Source organism: Salvia splendens, chromosome 14 (assembly GCF_004379255.2).
Source record: "Salvia splendens isolate huo1 chromosome 14, SspV2, whole genome shotgun sequence".
Classification (NCBI taxonomy): Eukaryota; Viridiplantae; Streptophyta; class Magnoliopsida; order Lamiales; family Lamiaceae; genus Salvia; species Salvia splendens.
The window spans coordinates 21,804,336-21,831,081 of NC_056045.1; the positions used below are offsets into that span (position 1 = coordinate 21,804,336).

The 26,746-nt window shown below is 38.7% G+C and overlaps 2 protein-coding genes across 3 annotated transcripts; both read right to left on the reverse strand.

Moving 5' to 3' along the window:
- Positions 1-5,196: 5,196 nt before the first annotated feature.
- Positions 5,197-7,069, reverse strand: LOC121764341 (protein IQ-DOMAIN 1-like). Its single transcript, XM_042160377.1, has 8 exons — positions 7,013-7,069; positions 6,819-6,899; positions 6,603-6,707; positions 6,405-6,504; positions 6,135-6,316; positions 5,700-5,819; positions 5,553-5,619; positions 5,197-5,453 (listed from the first exon to the last, which is right to left on the reverse strand). The coding sequence occupies exons 1-8, from the start codon at positions 7,067-7,069 to the stop codon at positions 5,197-5,199; spliced, it is 969 nt and encodes a 322-aa protein (XP_042016311.1).
- A 3,840-nt stretch (positions 7,070-10,909) lies between these two features.
- On the reverse strand, positions 10,910-24,032 carry LOC121765316 (kinesin-like protein KIN-7D, mitochondrial). 2 transcript variants are annotated; one of them, XR_006042815.1, is made up of 24 exons: positions 23,337-24,032; positions 23,098-23,195; positions 22,680-22,769; positions 22,429-22,481; positions 21,804-21,869; positions 20,948-21,001; positions 20,706-20,765; positions 20,311-20,389; positions 20,062-20,129; positions 19,382-19,438; positions 19,107-19,211; positions 18,757-18,876; positions 18,412-18,519; positions 18,195-18,326; positions 17,880-18,062; positions 17,256-17,480; positions 16,977-17,114; positions 15,940-16,059; positions 15,805-15,855; positions 15,585-15,632; positions 15,339-15,485; positions 14,186-14,914; positions 13,936-14,063; positions 10,910-11,228 (listed from the first exon to the last, which is right to left on the reverse strand). XR_006042815.1 is itself a non-coding variant. In XM_042161410.1 (23 exons), exons 1-23 carry the CDS (start codon positions 23,672-23,674, stop codon positions 13,992-13,994), a joined length of 3,141 nt encoding a protein of 1,046 aa, XP_042017344.1. In that variant the 5' UTR covers positions 23,675-24,032; the 3' UTR covers positions 13,851-13,991. The 2 variants fall into 2 exon arrangements, 1 of the variants encoding a protein (XP_042017344.1); XM_042161410.1 differs by lacking the exon at positions 10,910-11,228 and having other exon boundaries at positions 13,851-14,063.
- Between the last annotated feature and the right edge of the window lie 2,714 nt (positions 24,033-26,746).

The window sequence follows — 26,746 nt, forward strand, 5'->3', positions numbered from 1 at the left end:
GAGAATTACAATAGGTACGCGCCTCCTTTAAATAGGCCAAGGGTTACATAAAATTGGCAAGATTTGCCATAATACTCATTCCCTAATTAATTTTTTTTCCTTGCTTACCTATTTTCCTTACTTACATATTTTCCTTTCTAACACTCCCCCTCAAGTTAAGTAATGAGATTACCGATACTTAACTTGCCCAATACCTCATGGAAGCTTCTTGCATCGACAGCTTTCGTGAGTATATCCGCCAACTGATCTTCAGATCTCACAAAAGGAAGTTCTACCATCTTGGCCTCTATATTGTCCTTGATGAAATGTCGATCCACCTCGACATGTTTTGTCCGATCATGCTGAACTGGATTTTCAGATATACTGATTGCCGTCTTATTATCACAGAACAACTTACATGACTTCTGTGAGTTTAAGTTCAACTCAGTCATCAATTTCCTCAGCCACAGAATCTCAGTCAACCCACTCTTAATCCCTCGAAATTCAGCTTCTGCACTTGACAAGGCTACCACTTTCTGTTTTTTGCTTCTCCACGTGACAAGATTTCCTCCCACAAAGGTAAAATATCCAGCAGTTGATTTTCTGTCATTTGGGTTCTCTGCCCAATCAGCATCCGTGAATCCATGAATCTCTAAATGTCCATGATTCTCGAATAGAATCCCATGGTTCGCTGTCCCTTTCAGATATCGAACAATCCTCAGTGTTGCTTCCCAGTGAGCTACTTGAGGTGCATGCATAAATTGACTAACTACTCCAACTGCATAAGCTATGTCGGGTCTAGTGTGGGATAGGTATATCAATTTCCCAACTAAACGTTGATATCTCGTGCGGTGAGTGGCTTCAGCTCCTTCAACTATCTGCAGACCATGATTCTGAACCATAGGAGTATCTGCTGGCTTACAGTCCAGTAGTCCTGTCTCGGTTAACAAGTCAAGTACATATTTCCTCTGACTTATGAAGATCCCCTTCTTTGACCTTAGCACTTCTATACCCAAAAAGTACTTTAGTAATCCCAAGTCCTTCATTTCAAACTCTGCAAACAAATTCTTCCTTAGCTTGCTTATTTCCTCTTCATCATCTCCCGTGAGAATCATGTCATCTACATAGATGATGAGGCATGTAATCTTTCCTTCTCTTTTCTTCAAGAATAATGTATGATCAGAGTTGCTTTGTTCATACCCATACTTCTTCATTGCCTCAGAGAATCTCTCAAACCAAGCTCTAGGTGACTACTTTAGCCCATATAGTGTTCGTTTTAGTTTGCAAATATTTCCTCCTTCGAAATCTCCAACAAATTCAGGTGGTAGCTCCATGTAAATGGGCTTCTTCAGTTCCCCATGTAAGAATGTGTTTGTCACGTCGAACTGATGTAGTGGCCATTCCCTGACTGCCGCTATTGAGAAGAGCACTCGAATAGTACTCATTTTTGCTACCGGTGAGAATGTTTCAGCAAAATCAACTCCATAAGTCTGAGTGTATCCTTTGGCCACAAGTCTCGCCTTATACCTTTCAATCGACCCATCTGGCCTCCGTGTGATAGTGAAGACCCATCTGCATCCCACAGTTCGAACTCCATCAGGTTTAAGACATACTTCCCATGTATTGTTCTTCATCAGAGCCCGCATTTCTACTAGCATTGCTTCTCGCCAGTGAGCAATTTTCATAGCCTCCTCCGCCGTATATGAGATTTCTTCTTCTTCGTAAAGTGCTGCTTCAAACGCCCTAGCCATCTCTGTTAGATTTGCTTTAGCCAGATTCGCCATAGAATATCGGCTTCTACTAATCCTCTCAGGACTGTATCTCTTAGCCGGGACCCCACGAGTAGTTCTGTTGGGGAGTATATAGCGGCCGGTATCACCATCAACTGCTGCATTCTCATTCTCGTCTACACCAAAAGTGTCAGGAGTAATAACTGTATTATCTGAGCTAGTTTCAGGAATTACCTCGGATATCACTGGAGGAGGACTCGATTCAGGCGTAGGCGGTTGAGGAGGCTCTACAGCAGATGTGACTGACTCGGCAGTGACACTAGCTTGTTCTGTTGGTTCCACGTTCGAGATACTTGGATGTGGCATCGGAAAACTGAGGGGTCCAATTTTATCACACTCCCCCTGAACAGCACTCCCCCCTGACCCCGAGGTTGGGTGTGATAGAAGTATTCACTTTCTAGAAAATTACAATTCATGGTTGTTATAACCTTCCTAGACCCCGGGTGATAGCATCGATAGCCCTTCTGATTTACCCCATACCCCAAAAAAACACATTTTATTGCACATACAGAAAATTTTCCTCTTTCGTGTTTCGGTACATGCACATAAACGGAACAACCAAAGATTTTGAGAGGAAGTATGAGAGGTGGGGGAATATCAGTAAGGGATGCGAGAGTCTGCAAAGGAGTTTTCATACCCAAAATTTTTGTAGGCAAACGATTAATCAGGTAGACAGCAGTGGCAACAGCTTCGGGCCATAAAAATTTAGGAACATTTGAGTCAAAAAACAGGGCTCTCGTGACCTCTAGGATTATCCTATTCTTTCGTTCAGCTACACCATTTTGTTCAGGAGTGCAAGGACAAGTAGTTTGATGAACTAACCCCTTTTCTTTAAAAAAATCAGTCATGTCTTTGTTAACAAATTCCCTACCATTATCGGATCTAAGAATTTTGATCGTGGTTTAGAATTGTGTCTGGATCATTGTAAAGAAACGGGTAAATTTTTCAAAAACGTCAGATTTATGCTTCAAAAAATATACCCAAGTCAATCTAGTGCAGTCATCCACAAAAATGAGAAAATATTTAAAACCATGATCACCAACAATAGGAGCTGGACCCCAAACATCGGCATGCACTAGAGAAAAAATAGTCTTAACACGAGTATCACTTGATCTAAAGGATTGTCTGTGGTTTTTTGCCAAAACACAAGATTCGCAAGTAATATCCTTAAAATGGGAAAACTTTGGAAAAAGCAATTTTAAATACCCCGAGGATGGATGCCCCAATCTGCGGTGCCACAACCAAGCTTCCCGATTTGCAGATCCGTGAGCAAGCATCGCGGTGCCACCTTGTTGAGTAATCTCATCCACATAATAAAGACCTTGACGCTCAGTGCCACGCCCAATTATCCTCCTCGTCCTGATATCTTGTAATACACAGAAATTTGGATGCATTAGTAACGTACAATTTAATTCTTTCATCACGTGGCTGATAGACATAAGTTTACGAGATAATTTGGGCACATAGAGGTAATTTGTAAGCTTCAGGGTTGGGGATATTTCAATGGTTCCACTCCCACCCACAGCGGTCAACTCTCCATCGGCAGTTTGAATTTGGCTTTTAGTTGCCCCATTAAATTCACAAAAATCTTTCAGATCGTAGGTCATAGTATCAGTTGCCCCACAATCAAAAATCCACTCACTCTTCTTAGGGTCAATTTTACTTTGGGCAATGCATGCAATATGTATATTTTCCAAGGGTGCAAAATGATTTGGGCTTAAGACGGAACTTTCAGACAGTTTTGGGGTCAAACGTGGAATATAGTTTTTCTGGGGTCCTAACTGTAATTTTCCCGGGTTATATTGCATGTATTCTGAACTATAAGGACCAGAAATTAAATTACTCATGCTTTGGGGTTTATTCTGAAAATCAAATTGGGGATCGGGGTTTCTCAACCCCAATCCGTTACCTCCATATGACCCGCCTCCTTTCTTCTCCGCGAAGACTGCCTCGCCGGGCCTGCCGCCTCCACCCGGTTGAGGACCGGTATCTCCTGCTCTCCCACGGGTGTTAGTCATCTCCCTATTCCCTGCTCCTTGCAGAAATAATCCGCCTCCATCTTCGACTCCGATAGCTAATCGAGCTTTAGCCTTTTGATTTTCATCCCACCATTCCGGAAATCCAACGAGGAGGAAACATGTATCTCGAGTATGTCTTTGTTTTCCGCAATGAGAGCACCAAAATTTTGATTTGTCGGGTTTGAAACAGCCTTGGCGATTGGGCTGTTGCGCGGCGGTTCGTGGTGGTGGCTGTTTTGGTCGCGGTGGTGGCTGGTTTCTGACGGCGAACCCGTGTCCGACTTGGCCCGATGATGATCCATCGTTGATTGCGCCGGTCTGGAGATCGATGTCTGCTGCCGGCATGATTTTCAACCGGGTAGCTTCTTGTTTTACCAGACCGTATGCAGTCTCGGCTGAGGGCAACGGGGTTTCCTTGAGAATATCCCTTCGGATCCCGTCATATCTTGCATTCAAGCATGTTAGGAATTTGAACAGCCGTCTTGTTGCTACATACGTTCGAAGTTGGCTAATCCCCTTGTCGCAGCAATCCACAGGTTGATGTTGGCATCGGTCAATTTCGACCCAGATTCCGTGGAGATGTCGCCAATATGTTTCTAGCCCATGTTCCCCTTGCACGATTCGGCCTGCCTTTTCCTCTAGATCGTACAACAGATATGGATCTGCAGTACTTTCGAATGTAGTTTGTAGGCTCTCCCACAGAGCTTGCGCGGTTTGGTGATGTGCAAAGTCGACAACAATTTCTGTTTCGACGTTGTCAATTATCCATGAGAACACTGTCATATCGGCTTCCTCCCATTCTGTGTACCCCTTCATTCCAGGTTCCGGCGGCTGCGGTGTACCGGTGATATACCTGTTTGCTCGTCTTCCCACGATGGCTACTCTCATCAGCCGTTTCCATAGGGGATAATTCATCCCGTTGAGTTTAACGGCTAGAATAACATTCTTACTAATCTTTAATCGTGTCTCCTCCATATTTGGTTGAGTTTAACGGCTAGTATAAAACAAAATAAAACCTATAGCAACATTTGCTGAAGACTGGATTCTGAATAAAAACCTCTATCAACAATCAAATACTTCCTTCATCTCTTTTTCTAGATTAAAGCCTCCTTATTGCTGTAGCATCCTTTAGGGTGTCAATTAACTGATCCTCCATTCACATCACCATTCACTAAGGAGCTCAGGTTGACTTTTGGAGGGCCTGAATGTCGCCTAGCCTAGCCTGGCCCGGTGAAGATGGAAAAGAAAGCCGTTTCTTTGCAAAAGCAGATGTTTCTTTGTCACTGTCCATTCCTGAAGGACTTTGAGACTTCAGCCTGGCCTTTGCCAAGCGAGTTGGTGTCATGTAACTTGGGATGGATGGAGAGCTATCCAAGCTCTCGTCGTCTCTACTAACTGAATCGGCCATGCTATGCCTCCTCCTTCCTCTCTGATTGAACGCTGAACACACTCCTCGAGTCATCCTCTTGACTCATCATGCTCACCTTTGGGCTGGCATTTCTTAGTTTTCGTGCTGCCAATGAAGATACAGCCCTTGGAGACGGAAGGGCAGTGGCCTGGTGGCTATGAGACAGCTTCTGAGTAGCTGCTGGAGATGGATTTTCAGAGTTTAGCTGATGGCGAGCAAAGGACTTTGTGATTTCTCCTGCAGCAGTTCCAGTGCTGCCTTTTTTAATGATGAACAATCACGGTTGAGATCTTTCCCTGTTGTATTTTTAGTCTCGAGGGGTGTTTCAGCCATCCATCGTTCCAGCCCAGCTCCAACCCCAGTGAGGATTTGTTGGGTCCATGAACAATAAGTTGTTTAATTTTGCTGATTTCTTCCAAGTTTGCTGTTTTAAGTGACATTTTATTAAGTTAGTGCTGGTGCCAATGTTCTCAAATAGAGGTCCTTGTGTCCAATAAGAAGTACCTGGTGAGTGTAGGAATAAGCAAGAGCTCTTTCGCGTCTCATTGCAGCTTCGTATTTTTGGAGCAAGCTCGCCTCAGTTTCCTCTTTCGTTTGTGGACTATCATCCCATTCCTCCGCCATCTGCACCAAAATAGAAGAGTCTTTTATTGAAAGGGAAGAGTCTTTTATTGAAAGGGATACTGAAACCTTAACAAAAATTCAGAAAAAAGTAACCAAGGAATAACTATAACTTGTGTAAGCTAGCAAGCAATCACATTTACAAGGATCCGCACATATCAAATATCAGCATATGCAGAGTGGATTTGCGTTATGCGCAGGTGCTAGATTTGTGACAAAGACATATTTGCATCATAGAAAGAACTCACTCTCAAGCTATCCAGCTCTTTTACACGTTTCTGCAAGAGCTGTCGCTGAACTGCCCTACTTTCGTCCAACATTCTGGTTCTTCTTGTTTTGGATCTGAGATTGCAACCGAGATAGAGTCTGCAAACATTTCAGAGTGCTTGAAGTCTGCCGTTCCGATGCTGATCCGTCAACAAGGGACTTCAATCTGACTAGCCCTCTCAAAGCTCGCAATGCCCTCCTCGCCTGAAAATCAGGAACATAATAGCCAGCCCCTATTAGACATAATTCAACTTACAACTGATCTTTAATATATAGTCAGTAGTTATAGAACTGTGTAATGTGCCATTCTTCACTTTCTACAAGTATAGCCAATGAGGCATTGATAATAGATCCACAAATCAGGTACAAACCAACAGAGCCAGATCAAAGCCAGCATATAAGCATGACTATATCTAGAATCCTGCATCAGCAATAAAAAACAGTTCAATCTTGAAAAAAGGGACTATCTTATCAAGTTCATTAATGAAGTAAAAAGGGAAAATTTGCATTGCAGCATACCAAGTAACCACCGAATGCTGTCTGAATTTTGAGTGCTGCAACTTCCTCCTGGTGTTTTCCAGAAACTCGAGCCACTGTTGGCAGTGGAACTACCTCCGGAATAGCCTCCACAGCAGTTATTTCAGCTTCAGTAGCCACAGAGCGAGGGGCGTGTATCTACTGATTATCCACCTCTGTCGACCTCGTGTTTCCCACTTGTGGAGGAGGATTAGAAACCTCAAAAGGCTCTGGGTTCGGTAAATCAGAAACCGATGGCATTTCATTCACAAGCAATATCTTCTGTGATTTACTTGATCTCTGCAATCATGAACCAAAGCAAATATCAGATGCATCAAAAATCCATCAATCAATCATCGTACTTTAGCAAACAATTAAACTGTAATCTCATCATTCAATCAAACGTGGCATACCTTGGAACGCAGGCCTAGAGCCTTCTTGACTGATGAAAACAAATTTCCTTTCGCCATCCTCTTATCACTCTTTCTTCAATAGCCTATCCCAAAAACTACGGACAATATATAACATTTTGCAGAAATCCTCAAAATCATAATGCACAATCACAAACCTCTTTAAAACATAATTAATACAGCATGTTGTTAACATGTGCACAATTCACATCACTTCTTAAATATGCAAACCACAATTCCCCTAAATTTAATATGCAAACAGTATATGAACAGCTATCAAATTTAAGCATCTAGATTAGATTCCATACGTTGCCATATACATTTCGACCTGCACATTTCTACTGAGTGGGGAACATGCGATAAACACACAAATGCTAAAGAACAGGAACAGGAAAATACAAGGAAAATTAGTTCACAGCATCTAAGACAGAATCTTACTTCAGTGGAGGTTGCCAGTCGAATTAGCTGCTTGTCAGATCTCAGATAGTTAGTCTCTCCTCATGATTGAGTCCATTTAGGACCACTTAAAAAACACAGAAATTGAATCACACAAATGGAAGACGTTGAACGCTTGTGAATCTTTACTAGAGGCGTTGGGAAGAGAGAGCGGATCTTTGCAATTGAAAGAACAGCTTCACCTTCACTACTGCGGTGGTTTTTTTTTCACTAAAATTTTAAATTGGTTTTATACATTTGCGTAAATAGATAACTGTGGTTAACGTGAAAAGCTTTGAAAAGACCACTGTTCAATCTACTATTTTCAAGGGACATGGAGTAGTATATTTGCTCAAGGATAATTTGGAGGAGATTTAGCAATTGATGTGAAAATAAGTCTTTCACCATGAAACTACTAGATCAAATTTACTCGGCTCTTTTCAACCAAATTTTTTGTGGATTTTCCTGAATATTGGAATATAATTTTATGTCAAAAAATTACGCATGTAAACTAACAATATACATTATGGTTATTGAATATAGCACGAAAACCAAGTGCACATTTTCTTAACGAAACATGATCCACGTATGCTATCGAAATCAATTAACGTTTACAATCTGGTACACAATTTATCTTAATTCAAATATTGAAAATTAATCAAATAGTTGCTCATATCAAAAGGATAGAACTGTGGAACACACTATTCCGAAAATAATTGTGAACTGGTTTTGAAGCGATCAAAAGTTAAATCACTGTTTGTTTAAAATTAAAGTTATAATATTTCACCTAGACTGTGTAGTGATAATATGTACGCACTTTGATACGAGCATATCTCTAAATATTCCCTCTACCTTACTATTTATTTAGTTATTGATTTGCATATCTTTCCCATATAATTAGTTTCTTATTCCCTAAGTTAGGTATTAGCATTATAAATAAAGACATTGTTATTCATTTCCATCGTTCAAGAAATATCAAATTATCTTATTTTCCTTTTATCCTTTTATCGCGTTTTACTTTCTTTTGCAATCCTAAATCTTGGTTTGATCGACGGGCAAAGCTCCCGCGACTATGTTAAGGGAACTTCACCCTTAACAATTGGTGCTTTCATCTTCGCAACTCATGGCTCATACCGACAGGAATCGACACCATCAACCTTGGGGAGTGCCATGCCCGAGGGAGTCATCGCCACTGGTGGAGGCTTCACTGGAAGAGTTCATGACCTCGCAGCTTGAGCGTGTCGCAGCTGCACTTAACAAATTAGAGGCAGCCCGACTTGACGCTGTTGTTCTTCGAGTAGGCGCAACACAGGCGACGCCACACCCGATTCCTGCGCCCCCCCTTTAGCGCACCAAGGCTTGCATCGGGGTAGTATCTGCGCCCCGAACTTGACCTACCCGACGGGCCGCCGCTGAACGCCACCGCATAGCCGCCTTACGCGCACTACGAACCACTGACATACACCGTCCCGGACACCTACATCGCGCACCAGCAACATCACCCCTACCTGGCCCGACAGCCCACTTGCTGGGACCCACCATGGTCGAGCCAGACGACCTCATAACAGTCGGAGCAGCAAGACCGTGCGTGGGACTACACCTACGGACCTCCATCATACCAACACGCCGAGCCCTCCTAGCAGCAGCACAACCCATGCTTGGGCACACCGCCTTGGCAGTCTGATCACCCGGTATTGTACCCATCAATACCACTGCCGCTGCCCCAGCGCCCGCTCTCCTGGGATCCACCGAGTTTCCAGCCCTTGGCAACAGCGCTGCTGCCTGGAGCTGTTGCTGCCCCACCTCATGCCTACGATTCCCGACAGCCCTCGCGTCTCCACCTCCCGAGCTCAATGAATGAGGTTATCTCCGATCCCGACCCTAATCTTTTCTGCTTCAAATCGTTGGTGTTTCCTTTCCATACAGAAGAATGTTTTCTGAAACTAAATTCATCCACCCAAAACATGTGCTCAATCGAGAATACATTTGAAGACAACGTCAAAGATTTGGAGAAAGAGAGTGAGAATGAGAGGAGAATGCCGGAGGAATCTCACAATTTTGATGATAAAAGTATTAATAATGGTGCGTTCGACGCCGATGATAAGTTGATCCCTCAACGCACCGACACACTGGACAGGAGCCTGGACACTACAGTACGGAGCTCACTTATGGGTCCCTCTTTGGAGCAGTTGCAAAGTGAACAGGTAGATAAAATCAAAGAGCATTCCTGCCCCGAACATCTTGTTGTAGTGCGGAAGCCGCTGCTCCGTTCTACAAGTCCCTGCTGCTCAGCACTCACACCGACTGCTTCTGCTGTCCCACGGCCACCACAGCCGCACCCACCGTTCTATTCACGACCTCGATTTGTCACAGACAAGGACAGAATATGGGAGGAGGTTCCTCACAATGTTGTCGTCGCCATTGGCGCTAATGTTTCAAGTATTAATCATCGTTCAACAACGCTCGGCATTGACGGCCGGTTGATCCCTCCGCACAACGACATGTCGTGTACAATTATGTATTGTCACAAATTCCTATTGACCAAGTATGATGAGGAGGCTGAAGTAGTAGATGCTCTAGGAGAGTGGAGTTGTCCGACGTATGTAGGAATTTGGAATTGCATTGTGTGCATAACAAAGAAAGGTATTCAACCTGTTGGTATACTTATTGATGTGGTAAAGAAAATTGTTATTTCATCTGTATGTGAGGCTTTTATTCAAGGAGATCAATATTTGGGTTGTGAAAAAGTTGCTGGGGTGATCGTTGCCCATTCACTCAGAAAGCGGAGAAGGGAAAATTCTTTTAATGGAAAAACGTATTCGAATTTGCCAGATGACACCGATGAGAAGTCCAAGAAAGCTAAGAATGTGTTCTTTTCCACAATGGATGTCCTTACACTTCGTCGGCTTTGTGCAAGTCTTGAGCATTTGCATACATTTGATCCAGGAGGGGAGGTTTTACCAAAGCTTATGTTCGCAATGCTCTTCGTTGTGTCGTGGTTTCCACCTTGAGGACAAGATGGATTTTAACCGCGGGGGAGTTGATACGAGCATATCTCTAAATATTCCCTCTACCTAGTATTTATTTAGTTATTGATTTGCATATCTTTCCCATATAATTAGTTTCTTATTCCCTAAGTTAGGTATTAGCATTATAAATAAAGACATTGTTATTCCTTTCCATCATTCAAGAAATATCAAATTATCTTATTTTCATTTTATCGTGTTTTACTTTCTTTTGCAATCCTAAATCTTGGTTTGATCGACGGGCAAAGCTCCCGCGACTACCGTTTATCGTGTTAAGGGAACTTCACCATTAACACACTTCGTATTAGTTAGACGAGGAACTTCTAAAATCAGTATAGTTTTTGCTAGAGTTAGAAAATACTAGCAACTACAAATTTCGAATTTCATCAAGCTTTAGAACGTTCAGTTACGTAAACTATTAAATTCCCAATAAACCCCATAAGTCCATAAACATGAACCGTAACAAAATGCTTTCCTCGCATATTAATATGACATGAGGATCCAACTGATTGTGATACACCACAGACATACTGTGAATTTTCTGTACTGTAATTTCTATACATTTTACTAATTTCACTCAAATTTGACAATGCTTGCGCCCCATAATCTCAAACGCGAGGCTGCAGCTCTTCACCAAACTCCTATATCTATTATCGTTCTCACAATAATATACAAGGTTGTGGATTACATACACTTGAACTAACGAAAGAATGGCACCTACCATTTCAGGAAAATAACGAGAAGGTAACGATGATCATCTACACACAAATCAAGAGAGAACATTAGTAACCGCCGGTTCGGGCCCGCCGGTTCATGAACCGGAACCGGAACCAGCGGTTTGAACCGTCCGGAGGGTTGCCGGTTAACACGGGCCGGTTCAGGGTCGGCGAATTGTGAACCGTGAACCGGCGGTTCGGCGGTTTGAACCGCCGGTTCAACCGAATTTTAAAAAAAAATTTATTTATAAAAATTGATTTTTATATTTAAAATCAATTTTTACAAACAAATGAATACAATAAATTCGTAATAGCCCATATATATTTGATGGGCTTGCGAATTTATGAAACAATTCTTGGTTGTTTCTCTTTTATATAAACATCTTTGAATGTTTTATGTTCCACTTTCGATGTGGGACAAAATCATTCTTAGTTATTTCTCTTTTATAGAGACATCCTTGAATATTTTATGTTCCACTTTCGATGTGGGACAAAATCATTCTTAGTTGTTTCTCTTTTATAGAGACATCCTTGAATGTTTTATGTTCCATTTTCGATGTGGGACAAACTCATTCTTGATTGTTTCTATTTTATAGAGACATCCTTGAATGTTTTATGTTCCACTTTCGATGTGGGACAAACTCATTCTTGGTTGTTTCTATTTTATAGAGACATCCTTAAATGTTTTATGTTCCACTTTCGATGTGGGACAAAATATGTTGAAGTACTTTCTTTATAACTACATGTTTAGAGCATTCATTCATCTTTTTCCAATGTGGGATACAAAACTTTCATTTGTCTTCTACTTTTCTTCATGTTTTGTATGATATATATAAACAAAAATATTATTCAAATATATTCTTGATTGATAAAAATAAAGAATTATTGAGAAATATGATTTGTATATAGAAAATATTTATTTGTATAATAATTATTGTTAGGTTTATACAATTTGCATAAGAATTATTCTTTCAATGTGTATAATATTATTTATTAGTTAACATATACATAAATTTATAAACATAAGCAAATCATTAATGATAAATAACTAATGAATAATAGTTTATGTAATAATATTTGTTATTATTACATAAACTATTATGTCCTATTAAGTATTGATATTTTTTTAAGTATTGATAACAATATTGGACATAATAGTTTATGTCCAATATTATTTATGTATTTATAAACTATTATGTCCAATATTATTCTATAATAAATTTATGTATTTATGATCAAAGCAAATTATTCTATTTCATTAGTTATTTATGTATATATTTATAAAATATCAATACTTAATATTGGACATAATAGTTTATGTAATAATAACAAATATTATTACATAAACTATTATTCATTAGTTATTTATCATTAATGATTTGCTTATGTTTATAAATTTATGTATATGTTAACTAATAAATAATATTATACACATTAAAAAAATAATTCTTATACAAATTTTATAAACCTAACCATAATTATTATACAAATAAATATTTTCTATATACAAATCATATTTCTCAATAATTCATTATTTTTATCAATCAAGAATATATTTGAATAATAATTTTGTTTATATATATCATACAAAACATGAAGAAAAATAGAAGATAAAAGAAAGTTTTGTATCCCACATTGAAAAAAGATGAATGAATACTCTAAACATGTAGTTATAAAAGAAAATACTTCAACATATTTTGTCCTACATCAAAAGTGAAACATAAAACATTCAAGGAAGTCTCTATAAAAGAGAAACATCCAAGAATGATTTTGTCCCACATCGAAAGTGGAACATAAAACATTCAAGGATGTCTCTATAAAAAAGAAACAACCAAGAATGATTTTGTCCCACATCGAAAGTGGAACATAAAATATTCAAGGATGTTTCTATAAAAGAGAAACAACTAAGAATGATTTTGTCCCACATCGAAAGTGGAACATAAAACATTCAAGGATGTCTCTATAAAAGTGAAACAACCAAGAATGATTTTTTCCCACATCGAAAGTGGAACATAAATCATTCAAGGATGTCTCTATAAAAGAGAAACAACCAACAATGAGTTTGTCCCACATCAAAAGTGGAACATAAAACATTCAAGGATGTCTCTATAAAAGTGAAACAACCAAGAATGATTTTGTCCCACATCGAAAGTGGAACATAAAACATTCAAGGATGTCTCTATAAAAGAGAAACAACCAAGAATGAGTTTGTCCCACATCGAAAGTGGAACATAAAACATTCAAAGATGTCTTTATAAAAGAGAAACAACCAAGAATGAGTTTGTCCCACATCGAAAGTGGAACATAAAACATTCAAGGATGTCTCTATAAAAGAGAAACAACCAAGAATGGTTTCTTAAATTCGCAAGCCCATCAAATATATATGGGCTATTACGAATTTCTTGTATTCATTTGTAAAAATTGATTTTAAATATAAAAATCAATTTTTATAAATAAAAAATATTTTTTTTTAATTTCGGTTGAACCGCCGGTTCATGAACCGGAACCGGCGGTTCAGGCAAAAAACCGGCGGTTTTGAACCGCCTGGTGAACCGACGGTTTTTTGAACCGGATCCGGAACCGCCGGGAGGTAGGCGGGCCGGTTCAGGTTCAAGCATTTCCTGAACCGTGAACCGCCGGTTCATGAACCGGAACCGGCGGTTCGTGACCCTTGTGCATGCTTAACATTAGTAGTATTCCACGAACGAGTTCCAATAGTACAAAAAAACAAAAATTAGTACAAACTTACAGCAAAAATGGCGGCATGGGAGAAGCATTGCTGCGCTAGGTGACTCAAAACAAACTTTACACCTGTGAATTCGCATCACCATTTACGGTGTACCTCATTTCCTTCTCTTTTATCTCCTGCATTCGAGCCTGAAGAAATATGCAGGAAAACAACCACAACACCAGCAGCCCTTACTAATTTGCAGTTTCAGAGTTGGAATTTTCACAAAAATATTACGGTTATTTTAAAGCATGGGATAACAGTGATTTACCTTGAGACGGACGACGAGTGCTTCTTCTTTGGGAACATCCACATGTGGTATTGAATTATCAGAAGCTTCCCGGCTTTTTAGTAATGAATTTGCATCCTTCTCAGCAATGCCAATTTTCGGAACACTTATTTGGTCTTTGTCCTCATGCAGTCTGCCATTCGTCTTCTGTTCTTGCTCAACACTTCCCTCTTTCTTTAGTTGAGCAACAAGAACCCACATGTTTGCTAGATCATTCTCTAGTGCTGCCTCCCTCTTCTTTGCCTCTTCAAATTTTTTCCGGTATTCATCTTCCAGAACTTCCTTTTCAGCCAAGGCAGCCTCGAGAGTCGCCTCTCGCTGTTTCCTTGCTTGCAGCTCCAACTTCAGATCATCAGAATCAAGACTCCACAAATCAAAGTCGCCATTAACCTTTTCAGAATCATTTGATCTGCTGGAGGCCCGACCTCTTCGGCCAGTTCTTTGTATTTCATTAAGCCTGCGGTTACCTCCATTTCCAGAGTTTCTAGAGCTTATCTCACGAGCAGCCAATAATTCTTTTTCCAACTTGGCATTTTGTACAGACAGCTTAGTAACTTCACCAGCTAAGTTCTTTAGCTCAACTGCAGCAGCAGATGCTAGTTCTTTAGCATAAGAGGCTTCCTCAGATAATTTTTGATTCTTTACACGTAATCCACTATTTTCCTCTAAAGTTTGAGTATGTTCTAGCTTTAGTTTCTCATTTTCAGCTTCCTGTTTTGAATAAAAAATCCAGTCAAACACATAAGCAGAAATATGTTGTGTAATTTAAAAAATGGCAATGAAATTCAAAATGTCAATGGCAAGCATAAAAACAAGCCACAACGACACTCACAGCTAACATCCAACAAATATAGAAACCCACAATGTTCGAGTGTGTTCAGCTCAAAGTAGAAAATATAATGAGCCAAGTGGAGAAGGAAACTTGCTAAAGTTAACTTCATCCAAATTAAAGAAATAAGTTGACTTAAGTAAGACACATCGAGTTGTTCCAAAGAATCAAAATGGCCAGTTAGTAATGGAATTCCTTGTCGGCTCTCTGTGTGCACTAGTGAGATTAAAATTTACACTCACATCCAGATAAGTTGTGCATATAGATTTTACCATATAGCAACAAAGGACCTAGTACACATCTAACCTGTGATTGCACTTTCTTTCTCAACTCGTCTGCACATTCATCAGATACACACATTCCAACCATGGGTGTCTTCGTGCCACCAGATAATGGAGAGACTTGTAGTTCCAGGAGAAGGATTTTTTCTTGTAGTTCCTTGTTCTCAGCACACTGATTGGAAAGCACATCCACATTATAAAACAGCATAATGACCTAAATAACAAAGACAGATAAAAAAGTAATAGGTTTTAGTTCTACAGAAAAAATTACCTTGTTCTGCAGCTGTTCTTGAAGAATACGGTTATCTGCTGACATAATCTGCATTACAAGTCAAAAGGTGTCTCAGAAGATCCACCTACTATTCTTGGCAAGTAGCAAAAGAAGGGATACTTTAGTAGAAGAAAAAAAATACGAATAAATTGCCATTTAATGTATAATATCCTTATTAACATGAACCAGGACTCCAGGAAGGGAGGAGAAAAGAAAACACCTCAAGCTCAAAAGCCTTCTCACTGCACTGTGCCATCAATTTCATGACAGTCTGCCACAAGAAAGAAAAAAGAAAACAGTAAAGCTATTATAAAAGAACAGGCCAGCAAGTGTTTTTGTTATGATTAAGGAGGACCTGCTGCATTTCAACCATGGACGCATTAGCAACAGAAGCTTCACGTCTCTCAACTATCCTTTGTTCTAAAGCTCTCATCTGTTTTCGCTTTTCTTGTATTTCACACTCCAAGCTTTCAACCTATGAATAAAAATGCACGAAACATCTTTTAGAGTACAAAAGAATCGGTCAGGTTCTAGCCAATACAATACAAGGTGAAGGTATATATATATATAGGGGAGCGTTATTCTCCTATTCATCCCTTAGATCCTTTATTCTTCTTAATATGGGCCGTTAGATCTCATTCATCAATGGTCCAGATGATCTGCATTATTACACTATAATGGTGCATTATTAGTCGGTGTGCATTATTCAACTGAAAATCTGCATTTTTACACTATAATGGTGCATTATTAGTCGGTGTGCATTATTCAACTGAAAATCTGCATTATTAAATGACACGTGGCACCAATCTAACCGTCGGATGACAAAATCGTGGGGCTGAGATTAAAAAGAACAAAGAACAAAAGATACAAAAAGGAAATGAATACATCCCTATATATATATACATATCTATATATATATATATATATATATATATATAACAAAAATACTTCCAATATCATAGAGGACCAGATTTATAACTTCCTTGTGGCTCTAAAAATAGTGCCTCTTGCAGTGAATTTTCAGGAACATAAGCTTTCCATTTTCAGCATAACACTATAGAGTATATTCAATACATAACAAGTTTCAAGTGGTAAAGGTTCTGCAGTGGAAAAGGAAAAGGTTCTGCAGGAACATAAGCTTTCCATTTTCAGGAACATAAGCTCTCATCTGTCTCATGTTGCAAGTCCTTTTATTAACACTATAACAAACAGCAAAATCGACAAACTGCATATTCACAGCATGGAGGGCAAGGAAAAGGTTCTTAGTCTAGAGAGTGTTTTTAAATTTGTCAAACAGGAAAGAATGTAGCATTAGCATTACAGATTTCCAAGTTAACAGATAGAGTATTTAAAATAGACATATGATACTTTAGAAAGAAAATTGCAAGGTACCTGATCTTTTGAGCTATTGGGATCATTTACAGATTGGTCAATCAAACGCTTTAGGGTACTTGTGCCCAGCACAATCTCTTCTGCAAGCATCTTGACTTGCTCACCAAGGATATCCATCTCATGTGATGATGTGCCATCCTACATTAAATAAATAAACTTAACATTTTACCTAAGCCAAGATCTCAGGGGTGATCACAACTTTAAAGCAAACATAAGATCACCGAAATCAATTGGAAGGATAAAAGAATATGAATTAGGGAAGAAAAGTAGGATACATACTACATGTAATTTTGACATAGAGGAAACTCCATTAATAAGTTCACCCACATGAGTTGTTTCGGATGTAGTACTGCCAGCTTGTGATATATCCTCATTCCACTTGCTGGATGATCTTCTGTGCTTCAGTGTAAATGCATCTGATGAGGTAGTTAAACCAGAGGATGGAGAATCCTTTTGGTTCTCATGGTGGAGTTTCAAAGAATTATTATGCGCCGCATCCAACTTCTGCCATACAGAAACATGAATGTAGAATGAGTGACGTAAAAATCGGTTTCCGTTAAGTAAATCATAGAAGACATAATATGATGCACATAATCCAATAAATTTGTATTTAGTGCATAATAAAGCAAGATCTGAAGACCATTACCCAATTCTATACCAGTCTTAGCAGTTACGTTACAAAGACATAATTTATATGTACTTTGTGAATAATTCATTTATGAAAGAAACATACTAAACAATCAAGCTAAAGGATTTCAAAAGAAAGGCTAATCTGATCATGCCCATTGCTGATAAATAATAAAGTCTAGTTTCAAGGCAATGACAACCACCAAAGCAAGAATAGAGCAAGTACATTTGCTTGAACATCCATTTCAAAATAAATAAGTGAGAATAACAACTTACTTCATCTTCAGCAGCAGAAAGACTCCTTTGATGAGAGGGCATGTCATTCATGTATCCTGGTATCGCATTTTTTGAAGAGACGAGTATCAGTTTTGTTAGCCTCTGAATTCTACTCATTAAAGCAGCTTTGGCATCTTCCTCCTCCTCCAGTCTTGACTGCATTTTGAATTGTCCTTCTTCTAACTGTAAAATGAACATAGATGGCAGAAAAATCCCAATTGTTGATCCTATTCCACCAAAACCAGAGAAAGACTCCAGATAACACACAGTAGTAATGATTTTGTCAAGCATTTTCAAAATTAAAGCTAAGTATACCTGTTGCTTTAAAACAATAATATCTTCGTGGCTAACACCAGCAAGCATACCCCTCTTAAGCTGGTCAAGTTCTTCTTTGAGAGATGATATTTCTTTTTGATACTTCTTAATCAATGATTTTTCATCAATAATCTGAAATTGAAATAAATTAATACCAAGACAATTGGCCTCTCTAAATATGAATATAGCTACAAAGCATACATGTATACAGACTCACCCTATTACGTGAGGCATAGATCTCAACGCGTTTTGCCCTGCTGGCAAATTTTAAGGTGATATGAGTCTCCTCCATATTGCTTGATGCCGGAGTAATCGTACAAATAAGCTGAGGATATAAAGTATCATGATTTTAAATAGTGCATTTCAACCAGTATAGTATCATTAAATTTTAAACTCATACTGAGGCTTTGAGGTATTCAAACTAGATAATGATCAAAATAAATGTTGGTGCAATCTTTGGATAAATGTTTAAGAAATTACCACGTGATTGAATGACACTCTCATCATTAAAATTGAAAGATGAGACAATTTTCAAGTATAAACTAAAGCTGCCCATGCTCACCGAAACATGTCCGCGCCCACTTAGTGAGGATTGTAGAAGGCGCGTAAGCTTTGAATCCCGATAAGGAACATGGGATGCCTTTCCTTCACTAAGTTTTCCAATTACCTTCACATTAATTACCTTCACATTGTAGAAAATTGAGATCATCGTCAAAAGACAATACGCCCATGGCAAAAAAAACAGATTTTCAGAGAAGAAATATAGATGCCATTGCAGTTTGAAATAAGAACTTATCATATGTCAGCGCGTGTGACATGGTAATGAAACAAGGAAACGAGTGATCAGGAAAATGAACTAACTACCAACAGATCTTTGTCTTCAGCTTAAGAAAAGTAAGTTCCGATACTCACAGTTCCAAGAGTTAGAAGACTTTTATTGATGTAAGATCCTTCCTTTCTCCTTATACCGGTTGTTTCGGTTTTTGAACTTTCAGACCCCGCTAGATCAATTAAGTTCTGCATAACAAAGATGGGGATAGGTGTAAATTTTCATCAAAGCTTGTGATGCATTTGAAAGTAACAAGACTTTTTATGGGCAGGATTCAAAATATCAGATATATATGGTGACAAGAGAGAGCCAGAGAGGTAGTTTCAAGCATTCAAATGTGATTAAAGAAAATGCACACCAGTTGTGAGAAAATAACTCCATCATAATCATCTCCATGGTTACTACTCTCGATCATCTGCACCAGTATGAACAAATGCTAAAGTTGTTAGAAGACCAGAAGGCAGAACAATAACAAAGACATCAGTCAGTAAATATAACTGGAGTAGAATATATGTTATTGTATTACTAACAACCTAGAAAGTATAAGTGATCATGTAAAAAGGAAAGGTCAAAACAAAATCTGCATATATCCAATGCATTAGTTGAGAAATATTAATGAAATTAAATACTAGTAGAGGTATAATCAATATCAAACTTGACATTTAAGGTTCCAGTTCACATCTTAATTCATTTTGCACTCGTTTGCCTATCTTTTGAATTTTTTTTGCAGCACAACCCTTTTACTCTCATTTAACTACTACAAAGAAATGGACTAGCTTCTTTTATGCTGAAAATTGAATATAACTGTTGATATGCATTGGTCACCATTGGCCTTATGGCTCACAAGGAAAATGAGTTCCCAATTCCCCATTCACCTCAGACCCAGAAAGTAAGATGACAAAGTAACCGCTAACACAACAGTGAAATCAAGCTTCACTAAAATTAAAACTATTGACATTTACATTTTTTATCTCTAATTTTATATATATGTGAGTCTAGTGGAACTCAATAAAGAACTAATCCCAACAGGATACATACCAATGTGAATATAGTATGGCTACGGCTGCTAAAGAGGTTGAAATTATTTGATCCAACGTGTCGATGCTCTGCAATTGTAATAAGAGTAGTGTCGCCTTCAGATTTAGATGTAATATATCATATCAAATTTCAAAACTTGCATGAAGAAATACTTATATGATGGACTATGCATGAAAAGTGTGGGGGAAAACAAACATACAATCATGTGGACCCAAACCCACACAAGTTACACAACACACTAAAATATACCTTCTCCTGCAGCAATAAATGAAAGGGCGTGCCCAGGGGATAAAACAACTTCTTCCTTTATGCCCTCAACATAAGTTCCCTGCACATACAAGAATAAAAGGTCATAAGCTAATGAAAACTTAAGGCCTTTCAGATTAAACAAGTCAGGTACTACAAGTAGTGTCACCATCAGATTTAGATGTAAATAACTCCTACAAATAAAAGGACAGTAAAGGATAGACATAAAAATTTCAGTCTGCATCGTAAATTTTGGCAAAAACCACTACTTAAATCAATTAGATTGCCCTTAAACTTTGAAAGGAAGATATAGCATAGGTGACATTAACCAATTGACCTACGGGGAAGGCTAATGTACTCTATATACAGAGAATAAAGACAATTAGTATGGAAAAAACCTGTGCATCTTCTCTCACTCGTAAATTTTGACCAGTGGGGTCCAGTAAGTCATTGATCACCTGATAACAAAGGCATCGAGAAACATGAAGAAGTTCTTAAGTGCACAAGTGAAGTAGTTTTGTATGAAAATTTTTAGGATAAACTACATGCAAAAGACATGACCCATTGTATGAGTGCGTAATTTTCGAAAAATATATGTTGATCACATCTTGATATGGTAATTGTTAAAAGTATTACTAACCTCATTGTAAATTTCTAGATATGACACTCGGAGTAGGAATTCACGACCTGGAGTCTGAAAAGAAATTACCGTCATCCGTTATCTGTTGATTATAATTTATACATAACTAGCATCTAATTACAGCACCAAATAAATAAAAAGTAAAATACAATATAGGCAAACACTAAAATATACGTTTGGTTATAATGTTCAGGCAACTCAGTGTTGTCAAAATGTCGTTCTGGTCGCTCGGGTCGCCCTGGTCGCCTGGGTCGAGACCATCACCGCCCCAACATGGGTGGGTTGATCGAGATACAGGGTCGCCGTTGGGTCGAGTGGGTCGCCTGGGTCGCCCTAAACACATGCTATCTCTGATTTTCTCAAATCTCTCACATGTTTTCTGACTATCTCAATCATGATTCTCTATATATATGCATGCACCACATCAAACTTTTCAAACCTACTTTCTACACTTTAGAATTCGGCCTCTTCACTCCTAAACAAATAAACAATTCAAAGATCTTTTGTTGCCACCCTTCATATATTCCTTTGTTTTGATATTTTCAGACAATGGTTTCAATTATTTATTGTGTTATGACTTATGAACTGTTTTGATATTTTGATCATTTCTATTTTCCACTTTATCTCTATTCACATGAATTGCGTCTACATTTATATTATTTGATATATTATAAACATTAGAGCAATATATTTATTTTATTTAATATTAAAAGGCAAAAAAATTAGCCTAGATTTGTGGGTCTCTCGACCCCGTCGACTCGTCGACCCACGACCCAAATTTTCACCTCATCGACCCGGTGCGCCCCGCGACCCTAACAACACTGAGGCAACCACAATAAGTTTGCGGCAAACATACATCTTGAATTATGCTGAAGACGTCCTTTATAGCCAATGGTATGATCCCAGGAGAATTTTGATCACCCTGATACGAAATATGTAGAAAAATCATGAGATGTCATAATTATTCCTAAAAAACTATTGTAACTTTCTATTAATACTTGTAATGCAATAGAGATAAGCAAACAGAACAAATAGCAGCAGAACAAGTTCGAGAACAGTGATAGTAGTTATACTGTAGAGCTAATAAGTAAAAATATCCCATGGTTCATGCTTGGGGCACAAAATGAAGTATATAAATGATTTTTGAGTGTCCATTATAATTTAATGTCAGACGAACCAACAAAACAAACTAAGTCATCATGAAACTACCACACTCTCGACTTTCAATAAAATATACCCCAGCAATAGGCATCAGTGCATCCAATCATATGACATCAAATCAGACATCTACCCATTGCTTATATCCACAAGAGCCATTCACCGTATCATTTCTTTGCATATAAATTTTCAATAAGGATTGTAACACCTCCGGAAACTGAAAAAATAATACCATATTCATCCGTTTACTGATTCCAGGCCTATGACTTAGTCCTACCATGTAAAAAATTAACAGTAAGGAAATAAAGGTGATTTTAACTTACATGCATAGTGTGTGTTTTCCCACTACTGGTGACACCATAAGCAAATACAGTTCCTGCATATGGACTTGATCAGTTCTAATTTGCAGAACATTTTAGAAAATAACTAGTCAAGTGATCATCCCTATGGAGACAACTGGCATGCAACGCTAGCCCATAACAGAGGGTGGTCACCGTGGCCTTAAAACGTAAATCAATAGCAACCTAGTCATGAATGGCTTCAAAAGGTTCGAGTGTAAGTAAGTTTGGCTTACCATTTACGCCGTCCATTGCAGCCTTAACTACAGGCCGAGCAGCTACTTCATAGACTTCAGGAGTGTTTGTATTAGATCCAAATACCTTATCTGTTAGGAGCACGAGTATGCAAATGGCAAAACATCATAATTAGACAATTTCATTTCATTGGATAAATTGCCCAAGAAAAAAACTAGTATCAAATTAATGTACACTGCGTCACTTACAGCAACTAGTTTATCTTTTTTAATTGAAAACCTAAATGACAATGAATTTTACCAGCTTATACATTTCAATATTGCCCTTTCCATAGCTCAACTATAACACTCATTGCAGTTCACATATATGAGAATGCGATATCCAGAAAGCAGTGACGATCTATAACTCCAAAGTATCAGAAGAGACAATACGGAAGGACCAAAGGCAGACAAACTTTACCGAAGGCATATGCCGTCATTGGATTATACTCATTCCGTACGGTTTTCTCACCATCTGCATACCATGCGACCTCATCTCCTCTTTGATATTCCCTTTCACTGCATTAACATGGCATAACAATGTAACTGAGAGTTGATTGACTCAACTTCATCAAATTATAAACCTAACCTGAAACCTTGCCCCAAATTCAGAAGTTTGCAAATTAATCAAAATCAGATCCATCAACAAATTCAAATCACCTCAGAGGCCGAAATCTAATTGCCACTGAAATGCTATCCCCCGATCTCGAAGCACTCCCCAATGGCTCTCCAATCAGCTGCTCCTCCATCGACGGATAAGTTACCGGCGTGCGGCTTCGCGAATGGTCGCCACCATTGCGATTAGGCGCCGTGGATCTAGAACCGTATCCTCCGCTGCCACCGGCGCCGTAGAAAGACGTCACAGAAGAGGCACATGAGCGCGGCATTAAACGACCGTTCATCATCGATGACGACGACGACGTAGATGAATAAGGAGTCGACGGTTTCCGCTGACCAAACGGTGAGCTACTTCTTCCTCTCGAAGACGAAGCCGCCATTTCTCCAAACACAACAAATTGAATAACAACTCACAATCTATGACTTTAAACAATTAGTCAGTTTGCCTGAGTCAGTGCTATGAAAATGTAGACATCGGAAATCAGGCAATAGTGAATTACAGGAATGATATGTCAGACACATGGCTTGAATCTGTAAATTGAATGAGATTGCTATAATTTTGAATTTCCTAACTTAGAATGCCAAGCTTCAGCAGTAATCACTCACACACACATGCACGTCTGTGTGCGAACAGAGAGATAAGAGAGGGAAATCGGTGTTTCTTCTTCTTAAAGACAAAGGAGTTGCAGTGTAGGGAGGGAGAGAGTAATGACTAATGAGTGAAGATGTGAAGGTGGACTAGTGAGGAGTGAAAACGACGGGAGGTAAAAAAATTATGTATACCTATTTCTATTGCACTTCATTTGAATTTCAAAATGTCTTCTATTATAGAAATTATTATTAAAATTTTAAGACAGATTTTCTTTTCTCTTTGGAAATCAGCGGCGGATTCAGATGGGGTCGGGCGGGGGGGCCGACCCCACCGCCGGCCAACTAAGGCAGGGGGAGCTCCATTAGTTCCGGTTTTTGAAGTTGCCGCCGACCCTACAGGGTGCCGGAGCGAGAAAGAGAGCAGTCACGAATCTTTGTGTCATGTGTGTGCGAGATAAGAAATTCATAGATAGAGAGGAGTAATTTGAATATTTGAGAAGAGGAATTTAAAAAATTGAGTTGCAGAGATTGAGAAGTGGGAAAGAAGACGATGAAAAGTACAATACTCATTGTGGGGCCCAACTTTTTGTTTGTTAAGAGCATTAGCAGTGGTACGGATGTCCCGGCAGACATCACCGCGGACATCCCAAAAACACTTCCTGCCACGTCATACGGACATTCCCCTGCGGATGCCACGTCATACGAATATCCCACTGTACAGTGGCGAACATCCCTAAGGACATCCCGACGGACTTCCTACAATAAAAAAAATTAATGCAATAATCGGGACGTCCACGCGGACGTCCGTGGGAGTCAACGCAATGGCGGACATCCGCACGGACGTCGCGACGGATATCCGCGGAACTCCGGTGTCAGCAGCGGATGTCCGTATCCGTGCCTCCCTTGCACAATGGCGGACGTCCCGCGCGGACTTCCAGCACGCCGGTCGGAATTCCGCCGGGACGGGCGCCATTGTTGATGCTCTAAATGCATATTATAATATTCAAAGTTACAATAATAGTTTGACTAATATTTATAATTCACTCAAATTAACTTTTTTATAAGTAACGAATTAACTAAGATGGCCTCTAGTAGGCAAGCACACGGTTCATAAAAACCGTCGGTTCGGAACCAGCAGTTCACAGTTCGGGATTTTCATGAACCTGAACTAGGGGTGTGCATTCGGGTTTCGGTTCGGTTTTTTACCAAAACCGAACCAAAACTGAAAAACCGAATTTATTTCAAAATCCAAACCGAACCGAACCCGAAAAACCGAAACCGAAAAACTGAAAACCGAACTAGAAAAACTGAAAAAACCAAAAAAAAAACCGAAAATCCTGAAAAAAATAAATATAATATAAATATATATTTATATATGTGTATTTTATTTTATTTTATATATACTAATAGAATATTTATATATAATATAAAATTAATAATACATATAATATATATTATATAGTAGAATATATTAAAAGAGCATATATATATTATATATAATATAATATATTAAATTAATAGAATATATATATAATTCGGTTTTTTAGTTTTTTTCTTCGCCAGAACCGAACCGAACCGAATTTCAAATTTTCAGTTTGGTTCGGTTCGGATATTCGGTTTCCGGTTTTTTTGCTCACCCCTAACCTGAACCGGCCCGCCAAGGGTTCTGGCGGTTCCGGTTCAAAAAACCGCCGATTCGGCGGCGGTTCGTAATTTTTTTTTGCATTTTCTTATTTATTTATCTATGAAATGTGCGTGAATAAAATTCAAAAAATCACGAAGAAAATTACAATTTTATTGAGATTACAAGTTACAACAATTACAAATCACAAAAAACTTGAAGTCTTAAACAAAAAATTTAAATACAACGAGACTACTAGTCTACAACGAAGCTAATTACAAATTACAAAAAAGACTTGAAGTTCTGAACAATAAATTTATAAGTATATATACTCTTAGTCGGCAAAGGAAATATTTCTACATAACTAAATTGAGGACACCTTTAGCAATTCAACCTTAAATTTTTAGTTTAGTTTAACAATCAATAATTATAGTAGAATTGTCAAAAGTTTCCCTTATTTAGCCTTATAGAAAAATCTACTTCACCGACTAGAGTATATACAAATACAATTATTTAATTGTATTTGCATATTTTAAAAGTAGAAACAGATGGGAAAAAAAAGAAATAAAGGAAAAATGACTTGAGCTCAACTTAAATTTAAAATTTAAGTTGAGGTGTCTACGTATCCCCAATGCTCATTTGCATTAGGGAATCAAAGTCCACGTAGTTCTCTTACCTTACTTACCTATTTGGCTTGGCCGACGGTTGACAGTTGGCCTACGATTCATCCCCGGTGAAATCTTCTTGTGATTCCTCCTGACGATCATCGCAATCATTTTCTTGTTCTCTGACGTCAGCTTTGGCCCAATCATCAAGTAACATCAAGGCTTCCCTTCCATATTTTTTCGAGGAGAGCTTACTTCTTGGCCATTGACGCAAGTAAGGAAAAATCTTTCTCGTGTGTTCCCCACCAATCGAGGATGTCGATTTGGGCGGGAGGAGTAGGACCTTCATCACCAAAGGAAAAAAGTGAAACCAAATATAAATCTAACTCACTTACCATACCTGAGGTCGACATTCCGTCGGTGCTGTAGATGTATAGCTCGGCTAATTGGGATTGCGCGTCGGGGTCATCATAATCAGTTTGAAATGCGAAGCCAAAATTATGTTGTTGAGGAGGGTAGGTCTTCTGACTTGATGGGTACTGTTATACTTGGTTTCATATTCGGTGTAGAGAGCACGCAAGTTAAACTCGAAGGTTTGTTGGACAATTGACCAGTCCGGGAGGTTTATTTGAAAT